Source organism: Schistocerca americana, chromosome 4, assembly GCF_021461395.2.
Source record: "Schistocerca americana isolate TAMUIC-IGC-003095 chromosome 4, iqSchAmer2.1, whole genome shotgun sequence".
Lineage (NCBI taxonomy): Eukaryota > Metazoa > Arthropoda > Insecta > Orthoptera > Acrididae > Schistocerca > Schistocerca americana.
The window spans coordinates 151,369,129-151,386,206 of NC_060122.1; the positions used below are offsets into that span (position 1 = coordinate 151,369,129).

The 17,078-nt window shown below is 38.6% G+C and overlaps 1 protein-coding gene across 2 annotated transcripts in view; it reads right to left on the reverse strand.

Moving 5' to 3' along the window:
* The window catches only part of LOC124612860 (nuclear valosin-containing protein-like), a 154,021-nt gene that overhangs the window by 119,452 nt on the left and 17,491 nt on the right, over positions 1–17,078 (reverse strand). For both annotated transcript variants that reach the window (XM_047141291.1, XM_047141290.1), the window contains exon 2: positions 13,708–13,831. In XM_047141291.1, coding sequence (XP_046997247.1) covers positions 13,708–13,831 — 124 coding nt within the window. The remainder of the gene's footprint in view (positions 1–13,707; positions 13,832–17,078) is intronic.

Here is a 17,078-nt window from a genome sequence, read left to right on the forward strand (position 1 = left end):
CTGCTTCTACAAATTTGCAGCAGGTTTCCTTATTAATAAACAAGTGCCACCAGAGCCGTGTGTGTGTGTGTGTGTGTGTGTGTGTGTGTGTGTGTGTGTGTGTCACTCACCTTTAGCAGATTGACGCATGCACAGTAACATGTAACAGACAATAACATTCACACTTGCTTTCGAGCACTAACTCTTTATCCAGCAACAGTGAAGCAGTGGACACACACACACACACACACACACACACACACACACACACACACACACACACACACACGACTGACTTCACAGCCTACAGGGGGGGAACTCTGAAACACAGTGAACTCCTGAGACCAAACAGAACAGCGTGCATCAGCCAGCCCATCTGTGATCCTTCTCAAACAATTGTAAAGAAACTATTCCATAAAAAAATTTGATACTCGCAGATCTTATAGCTTCGTTCATCAGCTTCATGACAAACTGTCTATGGTCACATTTACCGTTACTTAGGATTAAGCAAAGTACTGCAAGAATTTTGAAAGTTTGCAATGAAAAATAGAGGTCACTATGAATTTGAAATGTAACTAACATATTGAATTTTTCTTTAAACTTTGAGGGATACTGCTATCTATCACCAATCTTAAGAAAATGGACTGTATTTAAATGATTCACCTCGAGCTCGCATGCCAACGAAAAAGGCAGTTTGTAATATCCACAGAATTTCTTTATCTCGTAAATGATTTCAGATACTGAAACACGATGTTGGCAAATTACAGTACACAAAGAGGAGAGTAGTTTGCTATATGACTACAGATTTTTTTCAATGAAATGATGTAATATTGAAGTGCCATCAATAACTGGTGAAACGAGTTATACTGTGGGTGAAGAACTAAAGTTTATTTTTATATCACGAAATGGCATTTTCATAAACTACTGATGCATTATGTAATCAGAAGTAACCAGAAACCTGGCTGAAAATGACAACTTCGTTGAGTCCTCCATTGGTAATGCTGGAATTCAATATGGTGTGGCCCACCCTTAGCCTTGATGACAGCTTCCACTCTTGCAGGCATACATTCAATCAGATGCTGGAAGGTTTCTTGGGGATATGCAGCTCATTCTTCACGGATTGCTGCACTGAGGAGAGGTACTGATGTCTGTCAGTGAGGCCTGGCACAAAGTCGGCGATCCAAAACATTCCAAAGGTGTTCTGTAGGATTCAGGTCAGGACTCTGTGCAGGCCAGTCCATTACAGGGACATTATTGTCATGTAACCACTCCGCCACAGGCTGTGCATTAAGAACAGGTGCTTGATTGGGTTGAAAGATGCAATCGCCATTCCCGAACTGCTCTTCAACAGTTGGAAGCAAGAAGGTGCTTAAAACATCAATGTAGGCCTGAGCTGTGATAATGCCATGTAAAACAACAAAGGGTGCTAGCTCCCTCCACGAAAAACGTGACTACACCACCCCACCACCGCCTCCGAATTTTATTATTGACACTACACACGCTAGCAGATGACGTTCACTGGGCATTCGCCATGTCCACACCCTGCCATCTGTTCGCCACATTGTGTGCCAGGATTCGTCACTCCACACAACATTTTTCCAAGGTTCAATCATCCAGTGTTTACGCTCCTTACACCAAGCGAGGCGTTGTTTGGCATTTACCAGTGTGATTGTGTGGCTTATGAGTAGCCGCTCAACCATGAAATCCAAGTTTTCTCACCTCCCGACTGTCATAGTACTTGCAGTGGATCCTGATGCAGTTTGGAATTACTGTGTGATGGTCTGAATAGATGCCTGCCTATTACACATTATGACCCTCTTCAACTGTTGGCAGTCTGTCAGTCAACAGATGAGTTCAGCCTGTACACTTTTGTGCTGTACGTGTCCCTTCATGTTTCCACTTCACTATCAGATCAGAAACAGTGGACCTAGGGATGGTTAGGAGTGTAGAAATCTCGTGTACAGACATATGACACACGTGACACCCAATCACCTGACCACATTCGAAGTCCGTGAGTTCCGCAAAGCACCCCATTTTGCTCTGTCATGATGTATAATAACTACTGAGGTCGCTGACATGGAGTACCTGGCAGTACGTGGCAGCACAATGCACCTAATATGAAAAATTTATGTTTTTGGGGGTGTCTGGGTACTTTTGATCACATAATGTATGTCTTCAGATAAGCTGTTCTATGATTCTGTCGCAATTTCAACTGCATTAGAATGTTAGTGAGATGAATATTTATAAACTCAGCTGTATTTTGGCAAAAGAAATCAATTAATATGGCAACAAGGAGTCTTAGATATTACTCAAAACTCATCACTGATAATACTACTCTGAAGAAAAATAAATGTGATGGTAAGACTGGGGAAAATAAATTGCTACTTCTGTTGAAATTTTGGTGAAATCCTATAGTCCGGTTATATATTTTAACAATGAATGTTGTGGATTGCAATTGGGCAATGGATTTTATTTCTATATCACAATATCTAAGAAATAGGAAAACAACGAACAGTACACAGCATGTCATCTTTTCTTTCCTATCCCTGTATGGAATGAGGAATGGTATTCTTTCACCATAAACATATTTTAGTGTGTCAAGTTATTGATAACCTCTTTACGCCTTCATGGGAAGCTGACTGGATTTTGATAATTTGCATGTTTTCATATATCTCAACTCAATGAGATAAATGAATGAAATTCTTTGACCAGCACCAGTACACATCATTCACTATTAAAAACACATTGGGGTGCAGGATTCCACTAAAATTTCAACGTAAGTATACATTTAATTTTGCCAGACTTCTTATTCCCTTTAACTTTCTTCACAGAGATGTTATACAGGGTTGCCACAAGTTTCACCAAGTGCAATTCCCTGATATTTCCCCGATTTCCAGACAAGTTTTAGCATTTTTCCCTGACAAGTTTTGAGAGCTCAAGGGTAAGTTAAGATGTAAGTTGACAATCTGTCTTTGCAGCTATGGTACCCGAAACAATAGTGCAAATGTGACATGTGTGTTCCATTTAAACCACTGATGTTATTTTATTTCAATAAAATGCAACACATTTGGTAGCATAAATATACATTTCCTTGGAGTTGCAAGACAGATTTAAAATACCTTCACTGATTTCAGAAATAACCTTAGAAAAAAGTAGGCCTCTTGAAAAAAGTGTATAAGGTAGAGAAGAATTGTGTAAACCCACACTGTAGGTGACCGCCAATAAAATGTTGGTTCTATGTTTGTTATTGTCAGTTATTACCCACTGTGTTATATCTATTATTTTACAGCTAACGTGTGGTTTTTCTTTGAAAAATATACAAGTACATAGTGTACAAACCGCCAGCAACTGACAATTTTCTTCTTCTTATCGCCCATACTTTCTAAAATATAAACTACTTTTGAAGCACCTAATTGTACTGGAGCAAATAAAATACCACACTGTACAATGTACTTGTGGTGAGACAGTCATCATTCCTGAAGTCCACTGCCCATGATCTCTGGCCTGCTGAGGAGCACCACAGTCCTGGGTAAACCATGAAAATCCACTTCATTACGCCACAAACAGACCTGACCTACGGGCAGATTGATGAAACTAAATCCGAAGGGCAGGGGCTGCATGTTAGTGGGAACTGAATGGCTTCACATTGGCAGGTCTGATCCATCACAGGTACCCGCAGGAACAGCCTCTGGTTTTGGCCCGTCATGGAAATCCACTCATGTTGTCAACTATTCACAACCCAAAGACAACATGTTGACAAAATGAGACCACAGTGATCAATCCATGCAACAGATAACTTGTTCAAATACTCTGAGAATCAATAATAATAAGGATAGGTAGCAATTCACCATACAGATGCTAGCTGAGGCGCAGACAGGCACGTAGAAAAGACAATCACACTCACAATTACATTTTCGACCACAGCTTTTGTCAGAAAATGAGAGCTCTCACACATTGTCACAATCCTCAGACACAACTCATGCACACATGACTGCTGTTTCCGGCCACTGCGTCTACAGTCTCTGAGAATCAGATTCAAACAAACCACTCCTTAAACCTCCCTGCCTCTCATTGGCAGCTTATAGCCTAGTGACAAGAAGTGGTGGGAGCACTGACTGCACGCTGAGGGGAGCGGTAGGAAGAAGAGAAGCGGTAGGAAGGACGGAGTAAGGAAGTGGTGCACATACACAGCTGCACCCAGCCAGAGACAATGCATGACACATCATTAAACAAACCATTTTATCTGAGACAAAAACGAGGTTTTTGCTGTGTTTTTTTGAAATTCCCTTAATTTCCCTGTTGTGTTTTATATTCCCTGATTTCCAGAACCTGCGGCAACTCTGTTATAAGTGGCAAGTTTTCAGTAATACATTAAGTTCTCTTGTTGCTATTTTCAAATCTGCTTCTTTCAGCAGAATTTGTAAAATTTAATGTCACCAACATTTTCATGCAGTTGAAATTGCAACAGAATCTTGAGAGAGAGAGAGAGAGAGAGAGAGAGAGAGAGAGAGAGAGAGAGAGAGAGAGAGAGAGAGAGATTCTCACACATGTTGTTCCAAACTAACATTAATTCTCGTTTCACCACCTATCAACGACACTTAAATATTACATCATTTCACTGGAAAGACCTGTAGTCACTTGAATAGCATGCTAGATATGAAAGTTTCGCATATTAATCATATGGCGAAATACTCTCCTCTTTGTGTACTGTCATTTGCCAAAATCTTGTTACTAAAATGTAAACTTTCACGGCCGGAAATATCATGTCCATTATAATTATCGTGTTTTGAAAACGTCAGTGCAATTGGCCGCTGTCCGTCGCCGTCGATCGCCGTTGCCATCACCCAGTAGTGGACAAGTGGTACACATCTTCTTTAACACCGGCATCCATATACCGTTTAATTTGACGCCCTCCTCCTTTCGGTTGAAATTATTTGGGTGTTTAGCGATTTCAATTGCCTCCCTGTAGAGCCTTTCGTAGTATCCGCTCGTGGCCGCTAGTACTTGCGTCTCATCGAAACGAATATTGTGGTTCCCTGGCTGGAAAGCATGCTCCGCAACAGCTGATCGTTCCGTTTCTCCTCTTCTACAATTTCCCTTGTGCTCTTCCAAACGTTTAGAAACAGTTCTTTTCGTGGTACCCACATAAACATCACCACAGCTGCATGGGATCCTATACACTCCAGATTTTTCCAATGGTTTGTGAGTGTCCTTGGCAGGCCTAAGCGGCCAATTGCACTGACGTTTTCAAAACACGTGACGTCACGCCGCGGCGCGGGGGCGCGCGGACACGGAATTTAGCGGCAGTCAGTAGGGAGCCAGTGTGTGTGTTGGACCTTCCATCAAGCTACGGACCCCCTTGAAGATGTCTCCCGCAGTCGGAGACAAAACGTTGGGAATCACCACAGAATTCATCAACCGACCACGGCATAACAGCCCGGATAATTATAATGGACAAAATCTTGTTACGATATCTGAAACCGTTGATGAGATATAAGGAATTCTATGAATAATTCATCCTGGCTTTTTCACTGGTGTGCAAGTTTAGAATGAAGTGCTTCATTTATGATCCATTTTCTTGAGACTGGAAACAATAGTAATAGCCTTTAAAGTTTAAAGGAAAATTCTGTATGGTACACACATTTCATAAGCAGTTACAATTGACCTAACAAGTACCATACGCAAATCCACAGTGACCTCTATTTTTCACTGCAAACTTTCCAAAATTCTAGCCGAAGTTTACCTGATCCTAAAATATCACTGTAAATATGACGGTTAACGAAATGATACGCAGTTCACCATGAAGCTGACAAATGAAGCTGTAAGACAAGTAAGAAACAATTTTTTTTACTGAATAGTTTCTTTACCCAATGGTTTGAGAATGACTGCACTTCAGCTGGCTCATGCGCCCTGCCATTCATTTGAGTGAAGCCAGTCAGCTATCTTGCACACTGAATCGTACACTGTGCGAGAGTTTCATCACATGAGGTAGCCGTCACACCCACCTGCTAGCGTGACATCTAGCAAACTTGCTGAGAACCTTGCTGCGTGAGACACGTTTTAGTTATATCACGTAGTACATGTATGTTTCACCACAACCACCAACTAGTATACCAGTCACTGACTTTAACATAACTACTAGAAAATACATGCTCATAACAGAATCGTCAAAGTCACACTCCACTCACCATTCTTTATTTATTAAAACTGAAGGTGTGTTAGGAAATTAAAAAATGGAATTGGATGAGTATACAATATCAGTGAATTAGCGAAGTGCAGAGGGGAAAAGAAAAGGTAAGCAGGCATGGCCATCAGTTTAATAAATCAGTGATGCTAAGTACTGACACAAATTATTTAAGACTGGTAGAAGCTGACCTCAAGGAAGATCAATTTTGGCCTCTGAGATAATGTAGAAATATGCAAGGCAATGCCGACAGCTTATTTAGTAAACTGGTTTAAAAAAAGGAAACCTATGTTTAATAACATTTGTAGACTTACAGAAATGTAAGACAATACTGACTCGACCACACTCTTCAAAATTTCAAAGATAGCAGGGTTAAAATAGAGGGAGCCAAAGGCTATTCACAACTTACACAGAAACCAGACTGCTGTTGCAAGTATCTTAGGATGTGAAAGGGAAGTAGTAATTGAGAAGGAAGCGATACTGGGTTGTAGCCTATCCACCACATTATTCTATATGTAAATTGAGCAAGCTTGGACGGAAACCAGGAAGTAGTTTGGAAAAGGGATTAAAAGTCTCAGGGAGAAGAAATAAAAACTATGAGATTTGTTGATGACTTCTTAATTCTGTCCGAGACAGAACAGAACTGATGTGCAGTTGAATGCAATAAGTAAGATCATCACCGCAAAAAGTGAAATGAGCAATGGGGGAATTAGATTAGAAAAGGACACATCGAAAGTAATGAGTGGTTTTTGCAACAACTGTGGTAGCTGTTAATCATCCAGTGCCAACACTTCAGCAACTTTTTTTAAACCAACCAGAAGCCTCCCCAAATTCGTGAAAGTCGATACACAGAGGTTGGCACAAATGCAGATATCCACAAAAATAATTGTTTTGTAGTTAAAATTAAATGACAATATCAATCTTCTTCTATGCTGTTTGTCGAATTGTGTTACCTGTGGACAATAAACGAGATTGAAGGAATCGGCACCATATGTCTATTGTGATGCAGCTAAAAACTTTAAGCCTGTGGGCCCATGTAAAACTGAAGTCTGTTCCCATGCCTATTTTCTGGGTGCAACTGCTTTAGTTGCACCTGAGGGTCCTGCACCTAGTGATATTGCATTGCCCTGACCTTATCTTTCGTCCAGTCTGTGAAGTGCATTCTGGGTAACAATCCTGGTGATTGGCTTCCTGAGGACTGCGAGTTGCCACAGGACTGCGAGTTGCCAAGTTTCAGATGCCTTCAGTTAACTCTCTGTAGCGACTGAGTAAACATTTGTGAGAGTCCTTTAGGTTAAACAAGGAGATTTTATATTTGTTTTGTGTAAATGAAAAATGCCTTCTTTTGCTGCACTGTATTTTAGTCTCCCAGAGTTTGCAAGCAAAAAAGTGTATTCTTACATTGGACAAAATGCAAATTCATTAAAACATTCATGTGAGGCTGGACAAAGTAGTATAACTACTTTTTTAAAATACTAAGTGATATGTATATGTGAAAGTGCCTGAAGTCCCATCAAATTTGGAGGCAACTGGGAGGGGGGCAGGACCCTTATCAATCTTGTGAAGACATTTTATCTTTCAAAGTTGAGTGTGAAAATAGATTTCTCAAGATTGTGCAGTTCCTTATTAGGTTAGGTTAGTGGTGTTTAACGTCCCGTCGACAACGAGGTCATTAGAGACGGAGCGCAAGCTCGGGTTAGGGAAGGATGGGGAAGGAAATCGGCCGTGCCCTTTCAAAGGAACCATCCCGGCATTTGCCTGAAACGATTTAGGGAAATCACGGAAAACCTAAATCAGGATGGCCGGAGACGGGATTGAACCGTCGTCCTCCCGAATGCGAGTCCAGCAGTTCCTTATTGATGTGTATGTGTGGCCAAGTATGGTGCAGTGAGTGCCAAGGAATTGTTACCCTCGTCTGAGCATCATTTTGAGGTATTTAAAGGCAACTGTTGATCATCTGCACAAAGATCTTTCTAGAAATGTGGAGAATGCTTTTAGATATGCAGGAGGGGCAGTAACAGTATATCTATGGAGTGATCCATGTTGTAAAATAAACTACACAGGAGTGGCTGCACATTACTTTAAGAGTGAAGAAGGAAAACTTGTGGGTTGAGTATTATCCACCAGCGATCTTTCGAGTGAGATTAAAAAACTAGAGAGAATATTAAACATTAATGGATGAAGATATTACAGTCATTTTATTTATTCAGCACTGTGCAGTACGTTATGGTTGTTGCCAACAGATGTCCAAACACTGTTCAGCACACGATTCTGAAAGATATCGAGTAATAATATGATTACTTACAGGATTGTCTGAAATAACAGATACGATTGACAATCCACAGCTGTATGAAATATTTTCAAAATTAAGTTGCTGACTGCAAATTTCCTAGACATCAGCTGTATTGCGGATAGATCAACTACTCAATTGTGCCACATGAAAATTTGTGCCACACCAGAATTGCAACCTGAATTTCCCTGTTTATCACGAGCTGTCACCTTAACCACTATAGGTATCTGTGCACGCTCGCCAGATTAATCTGAACCTCCATGTCACACTGTGTACTCCCAATACTACTTTAATTCCTGCAACAGGGAGAGTGAGACAAAAAAAGAATCGAGACCAATGTTGTCATCACCTTGTGAATCCAATAAACTACAATAAGAGGATGTAGGTAGTGTGAGATAAGTAAGTCTGAGGAATGCACACATATAGCCAAACTGGTTAAGGAGACTGCTTGCGATGAGTGGGAAATCCAGGTTCACAAATTTTCATGTGTCGCTCTTACATCATACATCCATAACAAACACAGCTGATGTAAAGGAAATTCGCAGTAAGCGAGTTGATTTCGAAGGTACGAAGACTGACGTACAGAAATTACTAAATTCTTGTTGAGTTGTCACAACCTTTTCTGAAAGGTCTGGCTTTCAGAACTGCCTACTGATGTAGTTGAAAGATGTGGTCCAATGATGAGAGAGCAACTAGACAGGTTTGAGTCAATTAATGCACAGTGGTCTGAAATTTTAGCAATCTTGTCCGTAATAAACCAAGACAATTTAATTGACTGTTGACAAAAAAAAGGTGTAATAAGCTTTCTGACACTACTTAAAACTTCCACCCTCTGGATATTTTTAGTATTTTTACTATTTCCAACATTTATCCGCAAAATTCAGATTTGTGAAATATTATGAAACTAAACAATAATGTTCCTAAGTAAGCTTTTAACATGTATGACAATGTTTTTCTGTAACAGACTGTTCCAGCTCTTTGACCATTGTCGATCTCTGTAAACGATGTAACGGGTAGGCACACAGGGTAGTGATGGAGCCTAGTGATATATCAGCACGACTTACACAATTGGCAATTTCATACTCTTAGTGTCCACACCACGGTCTCCAAGCTGCTACAGCGTGTGCTCTGGAGAGCCCCTGCTCCATGACACTCACTGCACCTCACTTGGCACTGACATCAATAAGGAACTGTGCCATCTCAACAAATCCATTTCCACAAGCAACCTTGAAAGGTAAAAGGTTTTTGCTGACGAGACTGATGAGTCATGGCTACCTCCAAAGATCTGTAGAGATGGATATGGATGTCATAAAATGTCAAGTATTTCAATGCTCACAAACTCTCATCAAAATCTTTATGGTACCTCCCTTTGACCTAGAATCATGAAATTTGGGAAGAAGTTAAGATTTCACAGAACAAGTATGGGGAGGGGGGGATCTGGAAATTGTTAAGTTGTAATGGATAGATAAAAAAATGTACTCACCAAGCAGTGGTAGGAGAATACAAACACAAAGTTATGCTTCTGGCAGAAGAGTTGAAGGGGAACGAAGTGGGATGAAGGAAAAAGACTGGAGACGTTTAGGGAAAGTGGTACACTTCAGAAAAGTCATCCAGACCCTGTGGCAGGAGAGTGTTACTCGATGGAATGAGAAGGAAATCCACCCGTCTATTAAGACCCCTATTTCTCAGGATCAGATATAGCTATCAAGCTGAAATTAACATCAGGTACTAAGGTCCACAGTCTCTCAGAGCAGCCTAAAAAAAAAATAAGTATCTAAGTACATGTAGTGAAAACACATGGCCATTTATGTCACACATTTTAATACTTGCACAAACTCACTCATCAAAACCTATGGGTGAACTGGTGGTCTAACATACAGCACATTCTTGGAAACAGAGAGATTGAAGGTTCGAATGTCAGTCAGACCACAGATTTCTTCATTTTAACTTAGCTTTCATCTCTCAATGATGCAAGGAGTTGCCAGAAACAATGAGTGGTTCAGATTCCACATAAAACTGTGGTTCCCTACCTCCAGTTGAACAACTGGAATAGGTTATGAACACGCTAGTCGCTGAAATGGAATTCAACAGAAATACTTGCACTAGGCCACTGACCCATTCGAAATAATAATAATAATAATAATAACACAAACCAAAAGAAATTTTACCAGACAATAGATAACACACACATTAAAATAGACAATCCACCAAACATAACAGACATGGCACTCTTTTGGAGCAACATATGGTCAAACCCGGTACAACATAATAGACATGCACGGTGGATACAAGCAGAAACGGACACATACGAGATGATACCACAAATGCCAGAAGTGATAATTTTGCAACATGAAGTCACCCGAGCAATTAATTCTACGCACAATTGGAAAGCCCCTGGAAATGATAAAATAGCAAATTTCTGGCTAAAGAAGTTCACCTCAACACATTCACATTTAACTAAATTATTTAACAGTTACATTGCAGACCCATAAACATTCCCTGATGCACTTACACATGGAATAACTTATCTGAAACCTAAAGATCAAGCAGACACAGCAAACCCAGCAAAATATCGCCCCATAACATGCCTACCAACAATAGACAAAATATTAACTTCAGTCATTACACAGAAATTAATGACACATACAACACAGAACAAAACTATAAATGAAGAACAAAAAGGCTGCTGCAAAGGAGCACGGGGATGTAAAGAGCAACTGATAATAGATACAGAGGTGACATATCAAGTTAAAACTAAACAAAGTCACTGCACTACACATTCATTGATTACCAAAAAGCTTCTGATAGTGTACCCCACTCATGGTTGCTACAGATATTGGAAATATACAAAGAAGGTCCTAAATTGATACAGTTCCTAAACATAGTAATGAAAAATTGTAAAACCACACTTAATATCCGAACAAATTCAAATAATATCACATCACAGCCAATACAGATTAAGCGTGGAATATACCAAGGAGACTTATTAAGTCCTTTCTGGTTCTGTCTTGCTCTGAACCCACTATCCAATACGCTAAATAATACAAATTATGGATATAATATTACTGGAACATACCCACACAAAATCACACATTTGTTATACATGGATGATCTAAAACTACTAGCAGCAACAAATCAACAACTCAACCAATTACTAAAGATAACAGAAGTATTCAGCAATGATATAAATATGGCTCTTGGAACAGACAAATGTAAGAAAAATAGCATAGTCAAGGGAAAACACACTAAACAAGAAGATCATATATTGGATAACCGCAGCAGCTCCATAGAAGCGATGGAAAAAACAGATGCCTATAAATATCTAGGATACAGACAAAAAATAGGAATAGGTAATACAAATATTAAAGAAGAACTAAAAGAAAAATATAGACAAAGACTAACAAAAATACTGAAAACAGAATTGACAGCAAGAAACAAGACAAAAGCTGTAAATACTTATGCTCTACCAATATTGACCTACTCATTTGGAGTAGTGAAATGGAGTAACACAGACCCAGGAGCACTCAATACACTTACACAATCACAATGCCACAAATATAGAATACATCACATACATTCAGCAACAGAAAGATTCACATCAAGCAGAAATGAAGGAGGAAGGGGATTTATCGACATAAAAAACCTACATTATGGACAGGTAGACAATTTAAGAAAATTATAGAATGAGCAGAAACTAGCAAAATACACAAAGCAGTCACTCATATAAATACATACAAACCAGTCACTCATATAAATACATCGGCTACACCATTGCAATTTCATAACCACTTCTACAACCCTTTAGCTCACATAACATCAACAGATACGAAGAAAGTAAATTGGAAAAAGAAAACACTACATGGCAAGCACCCGTATCATCTAACACAGCCACACATCGATCAAGACGCATCCAACACATTGCTAAGAAAAGGCAATATACACAGTGAGACAGAAGGATTCATGATTGCAATACAGGATCAAACAATAAACACCAGATATTACAGCAAGCATATTATTAAAGATCCCAATACCACAACAGATAAATGCAGACTTTGCAAACAACAAATAGAAACAGTAGATCACATCACAAGCAGATGTACAATACTAGCAAACACAGAATACCCCAGAAGACATGACAATGTAGCAAAAATAATACATCAACAACTTGCCATACAACATAAACTAATAAAACAACACGTTCCCACATACAAGTATGCACCACAAAATGTACTGGAGAATGATGAATACAAATTATACTGGAACAGAACCATTACAACAGATAAAACAACACCACATAACAAACCTGACATGCTCACCAATAAAAAGAAGAAATTAACACAAATGGTTCAAATGGCTCTGAGCACTATGGGACTTAACTTCTGAGGTCATCAGTCCCCTAGAACTTAGAACTACTTAAACCTAACTAACCTAAGGGCATCACACACATCCACGCCCGAGGCAGGATTCGAACCTGCGACCGTAGCGGTCGCGCGGTTTCAGGCTGTAGAGCCTAGAACCGCTCGGCCACTCCGGCCGGCAAATTAACACAACTAATCGAAATATCCATACCCGATACAACAAATATACAGAAGAAAACAGGAGAAAAAATTGAAAAATACATCCAACTGGCTGAGGAAGTCAAGGACATGTGGCATAAGGATAAAGTTGACATTTTACCAATTATACTATCAACCACAGGAGTCATACCACACAATATCCACCAGTACATCAACGCAATACGGCTACATCCAAACGTATATATACAACTACAGAAATCTGTAATTATTGATACATGTTCAATTACCCGAAAGTTCTTAAATGCAATGTAACATATACCGTACAGTTAAAAGGAAGTCACACTTGATCAAGGTCCGCGTCACTTTCCATTTTTAACCAGACCTAAGGTCTGAGAAAGAAAAGAAGATAACAATAATCATCTATGTACATAACATAAGTTTGTGAAGTTCGTACAGAACCCTCAGAGTGCGAGTCGTCCTTGCACTTATCTGGTTTTTCTACACGCCAGTTTTCATGTAGTCATCTTCTGAAACCCTGGAGGCCCTTATATAACTATTTTACAAATTTGAAGATAAAGTTATAGTATGCAATGACAAGTTGGTAATATGGAAAAAGGCACAATTTACACTTTCTTGCGAACTAAAATTTACAGTTCTAACAGAGCTTGCATTTTAAGTTTTAACTTGCATTGTAGCTTCAGTAAAGGCTGAGAAAAATAAGAAAATAAAACCAATACCTTTTTCAACCAATCCTCTAAAAGCTGATCTCTTTCTTTTTCCATATTCACGGTACCGCTTCTGCAGAGCCTCTGCCATTGTTTCAATATCAATATAGCTTGTATCATTGTGTTCATCCAGGTACTAGAAGGAAAGAAAATGGCTAATTACTTCAATATATTCTGCAATAGAAACGTGCTAATTTACATTGTTTTTAGGACACAATAAAACCTCTCGAACACAAAATACATAAATTTATTCCAGTGAAATTTGATAAGAAAGCCCAAGAAGCTAGTACTTTTTATACATATCTACCTAAAAAGCTAAACATTTATTGTGCAAACTACAACAAAATTATAATGAGAACAGTTGTGACTACTAGTTATCAATACAATCACCAAGTAACTTCATACAGATTTGGTTGTACAATGGTCATGTCAAAAATGAAAAATACTGGAGCTGGGGGTAAGACATTTTGGTTACGCATGTGTTGATTATGCAATTTCAACATTTTACATTCTGGACTTGATTACTGCATTGTTCAAACATTGCACAGTTTGAAATTTTTTTGTAATCATGCTAGTGAATTGACACATTTGACGTAATCACGAACATTTTGCCGTGATGAAATTACCAAACTATGAATATGGCTGTCAGTTTTCCTGGCTTAACCTACTCATGCATTCAAAAATAAGGTATCTTTATAAACTAACACATTTTAACTCTCATTACCCTACAATTATCTTGAGTGTGTTACATAAGCAACACAATAAGTAAGAGATGCCAGTTTTTTCCCAAATAGGTATACTTCACATCAACTTAGCAACTGAATTGTCAACAGCAGACTGTGTTAGCATTTTGTGAAAATTCTAATGAGTTTATGGTGTGTGTGTGTGTGTGTGTGTGTGTGTGTGTGTGTGTGTGTGTGAGAGAGAGAGAGAGAGAGAGAGAGAGAGAGAGAGAGACGGGGGGAGGGGGGGGGGGGGGGGGGGAATGATGGGTCACCTCATTGACACTTGCTCTGGAAAATCTAACAGATAACTCTTCTGAAGTTTCATGTAAAACATAGCAGGAGAATGAATGCATTAAGAAAACTGTTGCCATTAATATACCTTCACTAATTAACTCTGAAGAAAAGAAAAGGAAAAAAAAAAAAATAGTTACATACCAACACTGCAGAAACTGCAACAACATAATGCAGAAGCGATGGGGTGTGTAGAGGCTGGATAATTGTGTTTATTGCTTTACAGTAATTTTGCTGAGAGCTGGTATGTTTTTCCGCCACAAGAATTGGAAGTGTACCATTGGAGTAGTGACCAAATTTCAATTTCTACAGTACTGAATTTTCAAGCCAAGACCACAAGTGCTGCTATTATGTCATCACAGGAAATAACTCAGCACATGTACTGTTCTCACTGCACAGCAGTTCTTACCCGATGGATTCATGGGCAGAAAAGAATGTTAGTAATAGTGCTCACAGTTACTTTAAAAATCACCTCAAACTGTTTAAGTTTACGAAGTATTTTGTGCCCGTGTTGTGGGTATACAGTGCTACTGGTCATGGATAGAGGGGCCTTGTGGTGGGGTAGGAGATGTGTTCGAGAGCCACTCTCGAAAACAATTTATCCAGCCACTGTACCCAACAACTCAGATTGCTAAGGATTTTACAAGAGTGGTGAAGTCACATACATCAATAGCCCCATCCTAATGCTCAAAGAGAAATTTCAAGAATTGTCAGCAGAAAACAGAAAGTAATTTTACTGTGCAAACTTTAAAGAGCTAGAAAGTAGGATTTAATTTACCCAATCACAACCTCAGAAAACCCAGGAGAATAATCACAGTCACAAACAACAAATAGCAGAGATGCTGAGTCGCAGATAAGCACAACAAAAAGAGTGTCTTTTGTTGTGCCTAACTGCGACTCAGCATCTCCACTATATGGTGAGTAGTAACTTTCCTTCTCATAATATAGTTACATTCCATTCTGGATTTTCCATTGGGTGATTCAAGGGTTTAATGAAATAGCTATGCTACCAGATGAACTGGCTGCTGGTTATAAATTTGCAGCTGCAAGACAGCAGCATTACTAAAGTACTCATTTCCAATTCACAATGTTTTGAGAACTGTGGCTAATCCAATATGAAAGCATTAATCAGTATCAAAAGGAAGTTACTGACTCAGGTGAACACACATTTAGTTCACTAAACTGGTGACTTCAGTTAAGCTTCATGCAAAAGAGAGCTACTGCTTGTAAGTTGTATGGTTGGTATTTGCATTTACATAATACAATCTTTTAGAAAGTTTGAAAGTTGCGTCTATTATATATCACTCAAATTAATTAAAGTACTATATTACATAATGCTGTTTTCATTTATGAGATTAATATGTGACAATATGGTAATGCAACCTAGTTAAAGGCAAAAATTCAGTTCTATAAAACCTGTTAAACAAAACAGTTTTTCTTTTACAGGGAATGTTGTGCTGTGCAATACTGATCCAAAGTAACATGAAATTAACATTTCTGAGATGCCATTTTTTTTATTTTATTATTTGGGGGGGTGGGGGGGTGGAAGGGCTCACCATCAGAGCTACGACAAAAGAATCTTCACGCCTTTCCAAAATGAGGTTTTCCCTCTAATCATAACATAATTACTAACAAAAGGAACAAAATATCTAAATGTTCCAGAAACACATTGCTTCAATATTTTACATGTTACCAAAGATGCCTGAGGAGCCACTTTTAGGCAGCGTGTATCTCGGGCCAAGATTATATATATATATATATATATATATATATATATATATATATATATATATATTTTTTAAGAAAGAGTCAATTACTCTTTAATTACTGTCATGAAATTAAATGTATGTTAAATTCAATGAGACCTAAGTCTGTGAAGGTAAGATCTTTTCTTAGAAGAAACAAAAATACAGCAAACTGACTTCAAGAAAAATATTTTTATTTCTGATTCTTTGAATTTTTAAAATTTGATGAACTGCTCTTCAGTTTATAAATACCATGAGTTTGTATAGTAAATAGTATTGAATACTGAAATCAACATTGTGTAAACTAAAATGTTAATGTCAAGTGTGTACACATCATTGTGTTGTTTTGTGATATGATATTCTTATACCAAAGATTTTAAGAAATAGATATGAACAGATAAATGTATCAAGCCACTTCGAGTAGTATGTTTGTCCACCAATGGTACCTGAATGACTGACTGTTGGAGCCATTATACCTAATTCTGGTATGTTAAAGAATTTTTAGGCAGTTTTAATGTATAAAGCTGTCTATGAAAGCAAGTGGACAGGTTGTGAATAGATACTGCAGTGGCACGAGGTTGAGAAATGCAGAGTACAGCTTGGGACAAGTCACTGTACTGGC